This window comes from Hemitrygon akajei, chromosome 27 (genome assembly GCF_048418815.1).
Source record: "Hemitrygon akajei chromosome 27, sHemAka1.3, whole genome shotgun sequence".
Lineage (NCBI taxonomy): Eukaryota > Metazoa > Chordata > Chondrichthyes > Myliobatiformes > Dasyatidae > Hemitrygon > Hemitrygon akajei.
Genome location: NC_133150.1, coordinates 47,052,816 through 47,067,693, shown reverse-complemented (window position 1 = coordinate 47,067,693; position 14,878 = coordinate 47,052,816). Strand labels below are relative to the sequence as shown.

At 42.7% G+C, this 14,878-nt stretch overlaps 1 protein-coding gene across 1 annotated transcript in view; it reads left to right on the top strand.

Annotated features, from left to right (window-relative positions):
* LOC140717355 (sortilin-like) overlaps positions 1 to 6,793 on the top strand; it is a 55,270-nt gene extending 48,477 nt beyond the window's left edge. Inside the window, exons 17-20 of the mRNA XM_073030861.1 lie at positions 510 to 618; positions 951 to 1,063; positions 3,589 to 3,703; positions 5,890 to 6,793. Coding sequence (XP_072886962.1) covers positions 510 to 618; positions 951 to 1,063; positions 3,589 to 3,703; positions 5,890 to 5,904 — 352 coding nt within the window. The 3' untranslated portion in view covers positions 5,905 to 6,793. The remainder of the gene's footprint in view (positions 1 to 509; positions 619 to 950; positions 1,064 to 3,588; positions 3,704 to 5,889) is intronic.
* Positions 6,794 to 14,878: the final 8,085 nt, after the last annotated feature.

Sequence of the window (14,878 nt, the reverse complement as noted above, 5' to 3'; positions counted from 1 at the left end):
CATATGGCCCCCGGGCCGTAGTTTGCCCATGCCTGGCCTATTCACTTTGTATCTCTAAATAAAAGTAAGTAACGCAAACAGGCTATCTCCATTGAGGTTTGATAAGACTGGAACCAGAGGTCACTGGGTAAGGCTGAAAGATGAAATATTTAAGGGGAACCTGAGGGGGATCTTGTTCACTCTGAGGATGGTGTGAATGTGGAAGAAGCTGCCTGCAGACATGTGGATACAGTTTCACTTTCCATATTTAAGAAAAGTTTCCATATGTGCATGGACACAAGGGGTATGGAGGGCTGTGGTCCAGGTGCGGGTCTATGAGAGTAGGCAGAATCACAGTTCAGCATGGAATAGATGGGCCAAGGGGCTTGTTTCTGTGCTGTAGTACTCTGAAACTAGTTATGCCTTTACCATGAACTAAACTCACGAAGACCGGTTCTTGTGTTTAATTCATTCTGGACCATTTTAAATGTTTCATATGTTGACAGATTTGTAAATATCTTATACTTTAGATACCGAAAAATTCCCGGAGACCAGTGTTATGGAGGTGTCCAAGTGAATCGCACTGTGAAGGATATCAGTAAAAAATGTGTCAGTACTCTGATTGAATCGCAGGTGCTGGTAAGCATGCCTGTAGTCAAGATTTGTGAATGACTTCTTAGATGGAAACAAAAATAACATTTTGGATAGAATAATAAATTTCTTGCTTAAAATATGCACAAGTAGTAGTAGCTTTTCTTTTCCAAACATTTTCAATTTGACAATTATGACTAATTGTATTGAATTGTGAGATACTGAAATTGGCAAGACTGCTCCTGGTTTAAGTGCTGCTGTTCAGTTCTTGGTAGTGTTGGCTTGGTAATGTGGGAGCGCTGTCAAAATGGCTTGAAGAGGGAACTGAGATCTCTGATTATAACACTACATGGATTAAATAAAATTTCCTTTGATTTCAGCTTGGTTCACACAGTACCAACTCTGTGCCAATTATTGCCACCATAATAGTTCTTTTACTGATTGTGGTAATCTTTGGAGTGATCTTTATCAAGAAATATGTATGCGGTGGACGGTAAGTAGATTTGACTTCCTGTTGTTATACGTAACAAACTTTAATTTTCCACTTCAGGTCACTGTCCAGTTAGAAAATGATTTTGAAAAAGGAAGGGAACAAATCCATTTTTCCCCCTCAGGTGATGAGGGTTCAGTGCTGGGAAGTTGATTTGTCTTGTATTTCTTTCTGTGTTTTGCTTGCTATCTTTCAGCCGTTTAGAATGCACTGTTAAATTGTCCATGAATTAAATTTGTACATGCAGTTGTCTTGGGGATTTCTAATAGCGCACCTTTTCAAAAGCTTGTCAGCTGTGGCAGAGTTTGCTGTCCATTACCTCCTGCAGGGCAAAACTTAACATCATAAATGGCTGTGATGCTTCACTCCCCAATGAGCTGAGCACCTTTTATGAATGCTTTAAAGGGAGACTAAAACTACGCCTGTGCACATCGTTGCAGCATCTGTGATGTCTCTCTCAGAGGCCAATATTTATTACACTGTACAGCTGCCGCGAACAACAGATTTCCCAATCAGGACCAGCCAGCTGCCGTTATCAGGCTGAGAAGTGCAGGTCAAGATTCAAAGTATATTAATTATCGTATACAGTGTACAACCCCTGAGATTCGTCTTCCTGCGGGCAGTCACGAAGCAAAGTAGTACCATGGAACCCATTCAAAGGAAACCTCAAGCACCCAAACGTGCAAAAAAAAGAACAAATTATGCAAATGACAAGACATGAGTGACTAGCACACAGAATATTAAACATCAAACTTCAGAGTCCTCGAAACAGGCTAGGTATGTTCAGTTCTATTTAGTGCTGTGTCGTTCGTTGACTGCAGGCCAGTCCATTCCAATCAAAATTGTGCAAAATAGCGTTGGTAAAAGGGGTAATCAGAAACCAGAAACACATATAACATGAACAGCAGATTCTTCTAAAAATGAGTCCACTCCGCAAGCTGCGGCAGTCAAACCTTGCCCAAGACCCGAGACTCCTGCACTTTAGAATGAAATGTTCAAGGTTTATCCACTTCACAGGTTTCAGTAAGGTCCTAGTTTAATATGCAATGGCTTTCATTAGAATTGTAGCATAAATGTTGGGTCAAACTTGAATATGGCACACACTGGGAATGGGTGTGTGAACGGTTTAACATTACCATTAATTTGAGTGAATCTTAAGGCACAGATGTCACATTCAAAGTGCCAGTGACAAAAGCAAAAGAATATTTTTTTATCCCTTTGGGAAGGATCATGGGGTCAAGATGACAAAATGCGGATGAAATCATGCTGTTTCCATCTTTAATTTTATTATGTGCTCCTTGGAATCATATGTGCTTAATATTTACTTAAAGTATGCAATCCTTTAAAGAGGTCAGTGCATGTTTCTGGTTTCCATAACTTGCTAAATCTTGAGTAAGAATTTGAGGAACCAAGTGAAAAGGATTTGTATTCCTCCATTCTAATATAATAGATGCCCTATAATTCTCTATTTTCAATTTTTGGTCATAATCTCAACGTACACCATTAACTGAGACCCAATAGGTTTGCTCAAATGCCACAGAGTCAAGGAAAAGTACAGCATAAAAAGACAGGCCATTCAGCCCATCTAAAAACCATTTAATTAACCATTTAAATGCTGAAACCGTTTAAGCGACCTACTCCCATTGCCCTGCACCAGGACCATAGCCCTCCATACCATCCATGTACCTATCCAAACTTTACTTAAATGTTGAAATCAAGCTCACGTGCACCACTTGAACTGGCAGCTCATTCCTCACTCTCACAACTGTGAGTGAAGAAGTTTTCCCTCAAATTTCTCACCTTTCACCCTTTACCTTAAGATTCACTCAAATTAATGGTAATGTTAACCTCCCAACCTCAGTGGAAAAAACCTGCTTTCGTTTGCCTTATCTATTTTTAATTGTTGTTGAGTGCCGTTGAGTTGTTATCGACTCATAGTGACCCGATTGTCCATCGGGTTTTTGTGGCGAGATACGGATGTCGATTGCCAGGCCTTTCTTCTGCATAGATACAGCTGCTGCCCAGGTGGGGCCTGGCCAGATTTGAACTTGGGACCATCCACCTCAATTCCTTAAAATGTAGAAGATTGAGAGGAGATTTGATGAAGCCATAACTTATTCAATCTTTCCTTATAACTTAGGTCCTCCAGACCCAGCAACATCCTTGTAAATTTTCTCTGTAATCTTTCAACCTTATTAACATTTTTTCTATAGGTAGGTGACCAGAACTGCGCACAATACTCCAAATTAGGCCTCGCCAATGTCTTAAACAGCTTCAACATAATATCCCATCTCCTGTGCTAGATTCTTTGATTTATGAAGGCCAGTGTGCCAAAAGCTTTTCTTATGACCCTACCTACCTGTGACATAGCTCTAGATGTACCTCTAGAATACGCCTGCTGCCTATTCTCACTGTTGGCTGAAACTGGAAGAGCAGTTTCTTCTCACACACTTCCTTCGATGAAAATGTATTATGAACGTTGAACTAATAACCAAACTGTAATTTCTCTCTTTGTTTTCATCTTTCAGATTTCTGGTACATCGTTACTCAGTCCTACAGCAGCACGTGGAGTCGAACGCTGCAGATGAACTAGACAAGGCGATATCTGCCAGTAAACCGGAGTACCATGATGACTCCGATGAGGCAAGTGTTAATATAGTTTATTTTGAAGTACCACAGGCAAATGCTAGTAGCTCTCTCTGCTAGTTTGACTGTTGGCATTTGATAGGTGTTTCCAAGCCATTTTCAGATACATCCGGCCACATCTACCTGTCCGGAAGTTTGCAATGCTCTGAATTTGAGCAGGGTGTTCTACTGATACTGAATCATTGCTCTTAATAACACGGGACAACAATTTTTTTTTTAGAAAATGTTGCTTCCTCAGAATTTTTTCTTTGTTTATGATAGGCCACTTGAAGCTGAACACAAATATAATTTCAAACTATTTGTATCTCGTAGGAATTTGGAGAAACAAGTAATGAGCTTTTATTGAGTATAATGCGTTTAATTGCATAATGGTGCAGATGCTTTGCAATAGTTCAACTAAACTAAAAATGTTCTATTGGTGATTTTCATTTGTACTTGGTGTCTGAGGCTTCTTGCTTAACTGTCCAACAATAATCAGCCAGTATTGATGGATTTCAGTTGCCCTGATACCATCTCTCCATGACCTCAATGTTGTGGTGAAACCTTTCACCATGCTCCTCACTGACAGCACCAAGGTTTGCAGGGAAGAGTCTAAATGGGAATGCAGAAAATGAATCTTTAGTGACATGTTGCTCTTCATGGTTTTATACAGTTGAAGCATGTTGTCAACCAGCTGCATGTAGTTGCCAAGAATATTTTCAGCAATAACCTTGAATACCTTCCATGCAATTTTCTCCAGTCACTCTAGAAGTTCTAAGAATTGCCTGTCATTGATGACCTGTTTGATCTGTAGACCAACAAAAATGCATTCCTTAATCTGGGCATCAATTATTCTGACTTGAATTTTGAATTGAAATAAATATAGGTGATTTCAAAAAGAATGCTGTGTGATAGGGAAATTTCATTGTGATTTTCATGACCTTGATTGGACATGGCATTAACGGTTACGGGGAGAAGGCCAGGAACTGCAGCTGAGGAGGAGATAGAAAAAGGATCAGCCGTGATTAAATGGTGGAGCAGACTCAATGGGCTAGATGGCCTAATTCTGCTCCTATGTCTTATGGTCGTGGTCTTATGATCAGTAGCCCAAAATCCATAAGGTACACCCAGAAGTATTTGGGAAGCAAAAATCTTTGTTGTCCAGTGTAATGGTCACTGAGAGAAGGCACTGAAACAGGCCCTTTGGCCCACCAAATCCATGCTGACCCTCAGCAAATCATTTGCCCTAATCCTACAGAAATTCACTTTATATATTCTTTCCATTTTCACATCAACCCACAACCCCCACAAGATTCTGCCACTCATCTGTGCAATATGCAGCACTAGGTCTGGGCGCAGCAAGAGCGGCAAAAGGGTAGTATAATTAAAGGTTTCCAGACTCGGTCATGTTAGTAACGGTACATGCTGGGCAAGTGTGGGTGTGATGGACTGGGCCAGCCAGGTCAAAAGACATGAGCATTTAAAAGCCCAGCACGCCCTGAAGAGAGAAAGCCCTCCATGCATAGGAGGCCTGATCAGATCAGTTGGCCACATGCGCACCTGCCATGTTCTCGCTATCGATCCAATATGGTTCTGGCACATTTTACAGAAACCAGGCTAACATGGCAACCCTCATGTGAAAGAGTTTGCAGGTTAATCTGCTCTGTAAGTTGTGCCTTTTGTCTTGTGAGAGGAAATGGGAAGAATCCCACTGGATCACAGAGAGAGTGTGCTAACTTCACATCAATAGCATGCAAGGTCAGGATTGAACTCGCCTCTCTGGCAGCGAGAGGCAGTGGCTCGACCAGCTACACCGCTCTGCTGCCTGTGGGGGTGGGGGACTCATTTCCCTCACTACTCTTTCTGGCATCCAAATCGCCTCCAATACCAGCCTGGATCTCACTGGAGCCTGTGGAATATTGAAAGACCAAGATAAGTGGATATGGAGAGAACATTTCCTATACTGGGGGAGAGTAGGACCAGAGGACACAGCCTCAGAATAGAGGGATGTCCCTTTAGAACAGAGATGAGGAGGAGTTTCTTTAGCCAGAAGGTGGTGAATCTGTGGAATTCAATGTCACAGACGGCTGTGGAAGACAAGTCATTGGGTGTATGTGAAGCGAGTCATTAGGTATATTTACATGTAACAAATAAAGCTTATCTTTAAAAAAAAAATTAAAAGCTCATATTATTTCTTTTAACAGGATCTTCTGGAGTAGAGAAAACTTTTTTGAAGTTACAAGATTCTGTTCTTGCCAAACAAAACATCACTTTAGTTCTGTAGAAACGCTGCTGCCTCCGTTCGGATGTTCTTGGAAAATTAAACTCTGATTCGACAGCAGGTGCAGGCGACGTGATACTTTTATGAATGTGGTGTATCTGTACACTCACGTGGGACAGCTGTCCTGGTTCACTGGAACTGTGAGGAGAGAAGAGATTTGGTGTTGTCCAGAGATGTCTTCATTAATGAAGGGGAATCTTCTGTGATTTTTGGATTTTGATTTTTTTTCAGAGCTTTTTAGAATCTGCTTCTGGTACACAACACTCTAATGGGCTTATTTTTATATGACCTGCCACTTTTGGGGGGGGAAAAGGCCTCACTAACCAACATAACTTTTTTTTTCTGTCTTGGGACTAATAATGTGACAAATTAAATTCAGTGGGTGAATTCATAAGTTATAATATAGATTGGAGCCCCATTGAATCCACAAACACGGTCAGAATTCCTCACCTAGGCTTCAAAAGTGGCATTAACTTCAGCAGTGCTTTTCACAAAACTACTCAACGTGTTGCACCACATGTTTGCATTGGTGGTCTTGGAATTTCTTTCCCATAACAAGCTTTTAATTAGGAAAAGCAGCGATCACATAGGGACTCTCTTATAGAGATATTGCTCTATATAATTGACATTAGAGATGCACATATTGATATATGAAAACTAGTTCGGCAATGTATGAAATCAGACATCATGTTTTAATTTACTGTTTGAAAGTGTTATACTTAAATCATGAAGAAGTAATTAATGAGAGCATTCACATTCAGAGTCAACCCTAATCAATTGTCAACTGTAATTTAATTTTAAATTAAAATTGAATGCTTGTGTCCCAACCTGCTGCACTTTTTTTTTTCCCTGTTTCTTTCATTGCTGGTGAATATATTTTTTTAAAAGTATTCAATAACCTCAGAGCAACACTCACTCATTCACACACACACACACACACACACACACACACACACACACACACACACACACACACACACACACACACACACACACACACACACACACACACACACACACACACACACACACACACACACACACACACACACACACACACTGGTGTAGGGTCGGGCAGCATCTATGGAGGGGAATAAACAGTCCATGTTTTGGGCCGAGCCCCTTCATCAGAACTGGAAAGGAAGGAGGAATAAGCCAGAGGAAGAAGTGGGGGGAGGAGGAGGAGTATAAACTGGCAGGTGATATGTGAGGGGGGGGGGAAGTGGGGTGAAGTAAGAAGCTGGGAGGTGATAGGTGGAAGAGGTGAAGGGCTGAAGAAGGAGGAATCTGATAGGAGAGAACAGTAGGCCATGGGAGAAAGGGGAGGAGAAGAGAAGGGGTGAGAGGTGAATCAGAATGGGAGTGGAAAAAGACGAGAGAAATGGGAATGAAAGTAAAATTCAATAAATTGAACAATATCTGATTCATGGCCCGAGCACCTCTGACAATCCACTTAGAGTATGAATCGACATTTGTCTTTAACTGGTTCAGTGCTAAATTGGAAAGCCATGTAAAATTGTTGTGCCTTTGTACTTTTAGTGTGTTATCTTAGTGCTATTCATCTTGAAGAAGTTGCAAGTTCATTGAGTATATACATAATTTGGGGAAACTCTGTTCTGGGAGTACTCTACAGCTGTTAATTTATTTGTTAACAATATTCTACACTTTCATCTTTTGAATTCAAGAAGTTTTAATAATGAATCAGTTTCTCGCTTTTGAAGATGGTATTGAATTGTTTTCTGCTTTGTGCTGCTCATGTATGATGTGAATGGAAATGTGAATCGATGTCGCAGTATACTTACCCATAAACTCCTCCAAGCAAACAAATGCTTTGATCATGCATGCAGCTTATGAGGTGACGGAGGCTCTGAAACTTCAGTATTGTGACTTTAGAAGGTGCTTTCCACCTTGCGCATTTATTCATGGCTATGTTTGTTACTCTTGTCTGTGTAGGGAAATGTGATGATTTACTGCTGTCCAATATAAGCATCGCTGTATGATTCAAACTTTGAATAACCTAGTGGATTTAGGCCTATGCAAGCTTCATCATATTATTGTAATGCTTTGCATGTTGGGTTTTGTGCATAATTTTGCTGCATGTATTTTCCCATAATCTTTGTTTCAACTTTATATTCTGTCAGTGAGCAAAATTCTGGTCCTCCAGAACCATGGTATTAAATGTATGCTTATGATGTGAACAATCTTGAATTAAAATAATAACTTATTTATAGAACACAGTTCATGCAGACGATGTAATTCAAAGTGCTTTTCAATGGGATAAAGTGCAAACATGAAAAGACAAATTGATATTAGTTAAAAGCAAGGTTAAGTAAATAGGTTTTGAGCTGGTGTTTAAAAGTGTCAATTGAGTCTGCACCCCTTATAGTTTTAGGCATTGAAGTTCCAGAGTTTATAGAAACATAGAAAACCTACAGCACAATACAGGCCCTTTGGCCCACAAAGTTGTGCCAAACATGTCCCTACCTTAGAAATTACTAGGCTTACCTATAGCCCTCTATTTTTCTAAGCACCATGTACCTATCCAAAAATCTATTAAAAGACCTTATCATATCAGCTTCCACCACCATTGCTGGCAACCCATTCCACTCACCACTCTCTGGGTAAAAAAACTTACCCCTGACATCTCTGTACTGACCCCCCCAGCACCTTAAGCCTGTGTCCTCTTGTGGCAACCATTTCAACCCTGGGGAAAAAGCCTCTGACTATCCACACAATCAATGCCTCTCATCATCTTATACACTTCTATCATCTTCTGTTGCTCCAAGGAGAAAAGGCCCAGTTCACTCAACCTATTCTCATAAGGCATGCTCCCCAATCCAGGCAACATCCTTGTAAATCTACTCTGCACCCTTTCTATGGCTTCCATATCCTTCCTGTAGTGAGGTGACCAGAACTGAGCACAGTACTCCAAGTGGGATCTGGCCAGGGTCCTATATAGCTGTAACATTACCTCTCGGTTCCTAAATTCAATTTCAAGATTGATGAAGGCCAATATGCCTTCTTAACCACAGAGTCTACCTGCACAGCTGCTTTGAGCATCCTATGGACTCAGACCCCAAAATCCCTCTGATCATCCACACTGCCAAGAGTCTTACCATTAATACTATATTCTGCCATCATAGTTGACCTGCCAAAATGAACCACCTCACACTTATCTGGGTTGAACTCCATCTGCCACTTCTCAGTCCAGTTTTGCATCCTATCAGTGTCCCGCTGTAACCTCTGACAGCCCTCCACACTATCCACAACACCTCCAACCTTAGTGTCATCAGCAAACTTACTAACCCATCCCTCCAACTCCTTATGAGCTTAGTTCAAAAAAGCTGACCTGCTTTTGAGGGAGACAGCGGAAGAAACTCGATCAGCATTGTAAAAAGAAAGTGATTCTGTGACTCTGGTCGCAGACTATTAAGAACCTGAAAACAAGTAAGAGACCTTTAAATTCAATTCTAAACGATACAAGAAGCCAATGCAGAGTAGTTAGTACAGGAGTGATAAGCTCTCTCGTCCTGGTTTTGGGTAAAAGGTTAGCAGTGGCATTCTGAATGAGCTGAAGTTCGTCAATGGATTGCTTTGAAAGGCCAGTAAAAAGTGTTGAAAAATATAATTTCTAAATAGCCCTGTAATTGTAATCGTTTATTATCCAAGTAGCAACGTGAACACCAGGTCTGAGAGAATTTCCATCATGTTTAGCGCTGCACCAGTCAACTCCTTGACTCCAGTCAATTCCTGAGCATCCTTGACCCGAGGCCAAGTACAACACTTGCAATCCTCACTGAAGTCTAAATTGCTCAGCACACTCCTCGAGGAAGGCTACCTGAGCACAGCGGTAGAGTTTGGTTTGATTTGCTGAGTCCCTCAGTGCACCATCCTGGACTACAGATAGAGCCGAGGTTGGGGTCGGGCTCAGCACTTCACAGCCTGGAAGAGAAAAATGTGGATTAACTTTTGATTCACTTCCAGTTAGCTTCACACCAAAATAGGAGTTGATTCCTTCAGCAGATAGCTGGTGTGCTGAGGACAGTAAACGGCATAGGGTCAATATCTTTAAACATGAGATGCTGGAGATCCGGAGCATCACGCACAAAATGCTGGAGGAACTCAGCAGGTCAGGCAGCATCCAGCACCTCCACTCCATCCGCCAAAAGCAGAACTTACTGGTGTCCAAGCGTTTTAATTCCGATTCCCATTCCAACATGTTGGTCTACGGCCTCCCCTTGTGCCAAGATGAGGCATCCTCAGGGTGGAGGAGTAACGCCTTGTATTGTGTCTGGTTGACTTACAACCTGATGGCAGGAATACAGATCTCTCCTGGTAAAAATAGACCTGATGGATTTGACTGGTTTCTCCATTCTCAGTAGCCACCAGTACACTGGAATTAACATTGTGGAGATGTGGTCAGAGAGGCCTAAATGTGGGTGTGGGATGGCTTTGTAAGTACTGCGTCTGTTTGTATAAACATGGTCCAGTCCATTTGTTCCCCTAGTGGCAATGGTGACATGTTGGTGGAATTTGGGTAAAAATGCCCTATAGGTTAACATGATTGAAGTCTGAAGAGACCAGCTGAATGGTTGCTTTGTAAAGAGCTAATAAAGCTCTCCCAGTGTGCCCTTGGCGTTCATACGTGAGGGGATGTAGTCAGCGGTGATGAACGCAGCACCAAATTCCCTGAGCAGGTAATGTGGTTGGCATTTAAATGTAAGACATTCAATTTTCCCTGAACAGTGACTGCTAACTACAGATGAATTGTGCACCAAGCTTGGTTAATTCCACCCCCTTTGGATTTCCCCAACAGGGAGCTCTTGTTTACACAGAACAGAGCCATCCCATTGATCAATCTGACCCTTCTCTCCCACATAACCTTCCATTTTCTATCATCCAAGAGTTTCTTAAATGCCCCTAATGTATCTGCCTTTACCCCCTCTGGAAGGGCGTCAATGCCCCCACCACACTGTCTAAAAAAAAACCTACCTCTGACATTCCTCCCCTCCTCCCACGCTTTCCTCCAATCATCTTAAAATGATGCCCCCTCGTGTTAGGCATTTCCACCCGGGGGTGGTGGGGAGGTCTCTGGCTATCCAACCAATCTATGCCTCTTAACATCTTGCACACCTCTATCAAGTCACCTCTCGCCCTCCTTCACTCCAAACAGAAAAGCCCTAGTTCACTCAACCTTTCCTGATAAATGCTCTCTAATCAGGGCATCATCCTTATTACACATCCTCCCTATAATGGGATGACGAGAACGGAACATTGAGTGTTGGTGTGGAATACACTGAGTTCTGATGCTAACATACCTCTAATATGTGATTTAGACTGAAAAACCTTTCTAAAATCCTCATTTGTACACATAATCCCATCTGTTAGTCAACAGAGGCACACCTCAAGGATTTGTGCTTAGCCCACTGCTCTGCTCTCTCTCCACTCGTGACTGCATGGCTAGGCACAGGTCAAACACCATCTATATATTCACAGGTGGCACTGCTATTGTTAAAATCTCAGACATCTATGAGGAGGGGTACAGGAGTGAGGTAGATCAATTGGTTGAGTGGTGTCACAACAACAACCTGGCACTCATTGTCAGTAAGACTCACCTGTCCTCATCGAGGGATCAGCAGTGGAAAGGGTGAGCAGCTTCAAGTTCCTGGGTGTTAATGTATTCAAGGATCTGCCCTGGGCTGACACAATTGTGAAGCAACTCCTCTTTGGTTGGGTAACACACACAAAATGCTGGAGGAACAGGTTTTGGACAGAAATATTGGCTGTTTATTCCTCTTCATAGCTGCTGCCTGACCTGCTGAGTTCCTCCAGCATTTTGTGTGCGTTGCTCTGGATTTCCAGCATCTGCCAAATCTCTTGTGTTTATCTTCTACTTTGTTGGGAATTTGAGGAGATTTGGTAATGTAGCTGAAGAATCTAGATTTGGAGTTAGAGGGTTTGTTCGTTCATTATGTGCCATGTCATTTGACTCCTCCACATCTCTGTCCCTAATCATTAATCTGACTCTAGTTTCCTCCTGTCACTGTGCTGAGCATTGCTGGGCAGTGTGGCTCATTTGGCTGAAAGGGCCTGTTCCACGCTGTCTTGTCATCATCATAATGTATGACTTGGGCAGCCATGGTCTTCCCATGGCAAGTTTTTCTGCAGAAGTGGTTTGCCATTGCCTTCCTCTGGGCAGTGTCGTTACGAGACGGGTGACCCCAGTCATTATCAATACTCTTCAGAGATTGTCTGCCTGGCGTCTGTGGTTGCATAACTAGGACTTGTGATCTGCACCGGCTGCTCATACAACCACCCGGGGAGTAGAAGGTAGAAAATCAGAATCAGGTTTATTGTCACTGTTGTCTACGACGGGGAATTTCTTCCTTTGCAGCAGCAGTACAGTGCAAAGACCTGAAGTCACTGCAATACAAAATGCAGATTATCTAATCAAGAAAGGAGAAGGAACCTAAGATCCAAAGACAAAGCCGTGTTTATTGTCAGGTGAACAGGTGCAATGAAAGACTCAGTGCAGCGAAGTTTACTTCTGCAAAGCCATTTCACAGGCAAAGTGGCAATTCCAGACCAAACCTGATTTACTGGACAGCTGTGGCAGGGCTTGACTGCTATCACCTCTTCCCAAGTGAAACCATGCAGCATGGGTGGGAGTAAGGCTTCACTCCCAGATGAAAACAATGCCTTCTATGCTCGTTTTGACCATCGAAACATGGAGGAACCATCACAAACTCCCTCAGTGCCCAATGACCCTCTGATTTTGGTCTCTGAGTCTGACGTAGCCTTCAGGAGGGTGAACCCACGAAAAACATCCACCCCAGATGGGGTAGCTAGCTGAATACTGAAGACCTGTGCTGACCTGGAGTATTCACTGAGATCTTAAAGCTCTCACACTGGCAGTCTTCATGCAGACTTCTATTATACCGGTGCCTAAGAACGTGGTTGCCTGCCTCAAGGACTATCATCATTAACTACTCGTGTTGAAGTGCTTTGAGAGGCTGGTGATCAAACATATCAACTGAGAAGGACTTGGATCCACTCCAGTTTTCCTACCGGCACAACAGGTCCACAGTAGGTGCCATCTCATTGCCTCTTCACTCAACCCCGTAACATCTGAACAGGAAAGATACACACATCAGGATGCTCTTTATTGGCTATAGCTCGGCATTCAATATCATCATCCCCTCAAAGCTAATCAGTAACTTCAAGACCTTGATCTCAACACCACTTTATGCAACTGGATCCTCACTTCCCTAATGTGCAGACCCCAGTCAGTTCGGGTTGGCAACAACATCTCCTCCACAGTTTCCATCAGTACAGGTTTACCACAAGGTTGTCCAAGCCCCCTGCTCTATCTGCTTTGCACTGTGTGGCTAAGCCCAGCTCCGATGCCACATTCAAGTTTGATGATGAAACCACTGTTACAACGAAATCAAAGGCGGTGATGAATCAATCAGAATATAGGACGGAGACTGAAAATCTGGCTGAATGGTACCAAAACAACAACCTCTTACTCAACGTCAGGAGGGAGAGACCAGAGGTCCATGAGCTAGTCCTCATCAGAGGTAGAGAAGGTCAGCAACTTTAAATTTCTCAGTGTTATTATTTTGAAGGACCTACCTTGAGCCCAGCATGTAAATGCAATTACAGGGGAAGCAGAGCAGTGCCTCGACTTCCCTAGAAGTTTGTACAGATTTGACATGACATCTAAAACTTTGACAAACTTCTATTATGTATGATGGAGAGTATATTGACTGGCCCTATCACAGCCTGGTGTGGAAACACCAATACCTAATAAAAGTGGATATAGCCCAGTCCATGGGTAAAGCCCTCCCCATCATTGAGCACATCTACAAGAAATGCTATCGCAGGAAAGCAGCATCCCCTTCATCGGGGCTGGGTCTTAACTAGAAACGTTAACCGTCTATTCCCTGCCCACCGAGCCCGCCTGAGCAGCTGAGTTCCTCCAGCTGTTTGTGTGTTGCTAAGAACTAGTCTCTGCAACATGTTTGGCACAATTTAAAGATTAGCTTTATTTGTCGCGTGTACACCGAAACTTTGAAACGTGCATCATTTGCATCAACAACCAATACAGTCTAAGGATGTGCTGGGGGCAGTCCGCAAGTGTCACCAACTGACCCAGACTCAGCAGTGATGTAAAAAGCTAGACACTATAGCACTAGCTATTCTACTCCTTTCAAGGATGACTTTGCCGATTGATTTAATGACTGACTCTCCTGTAGAGGCGCCCAGTTCTCGCTCTGTGCATCTTCAGCGGTAGAGCGTTAGCGCTCTCTAGTGGCTGAAAGTCTGCAATTCAGAGCTAGCCACTGACGGAGTTCACCGCGATTCTACTATGTACGGTGCTAACGGAATTCATGCATTCTACCGCAAAATAGTTGAGCCATAAGACATAGGATCGGAATTAGGCTATTCGTCCCGTTGAGTCTGCTCCGCCTTTCCATCATGGTTGATTTATTTCTCCTCTCAACCCCATTTACCTACTAGCTTCTCTTCCTAACTAAAATGTGATTATCGCCGCTTACATTTTACCCCAAACGTAACAGTAATGTAAATTGGTAAATTAAACTAGTAAATATGTTTATTATGGTCAGGTGCAGCGAGAATATAAATACATTTTTAAACACAAGAGATTCTGCAGATGCTGGAAACCCTGACACAGCATATACAAAATGCCGGAGGAACTCCGCTGCACCTACCGAGAGGAATAAAGAATCGAAGCTTTATGCCGAGACGGACGAGAAATAAAGGGGAAAGATGCCAGAACAAAAAGGTGGGGCCAGGAGAAGGAGTACAAACTGGCAGCTGACAGGTCTGGGTGAGCACATGGTCGAAGAGTTAGAGACACTGAGGGGAGTTGTGAGAGAGAGAGAGAG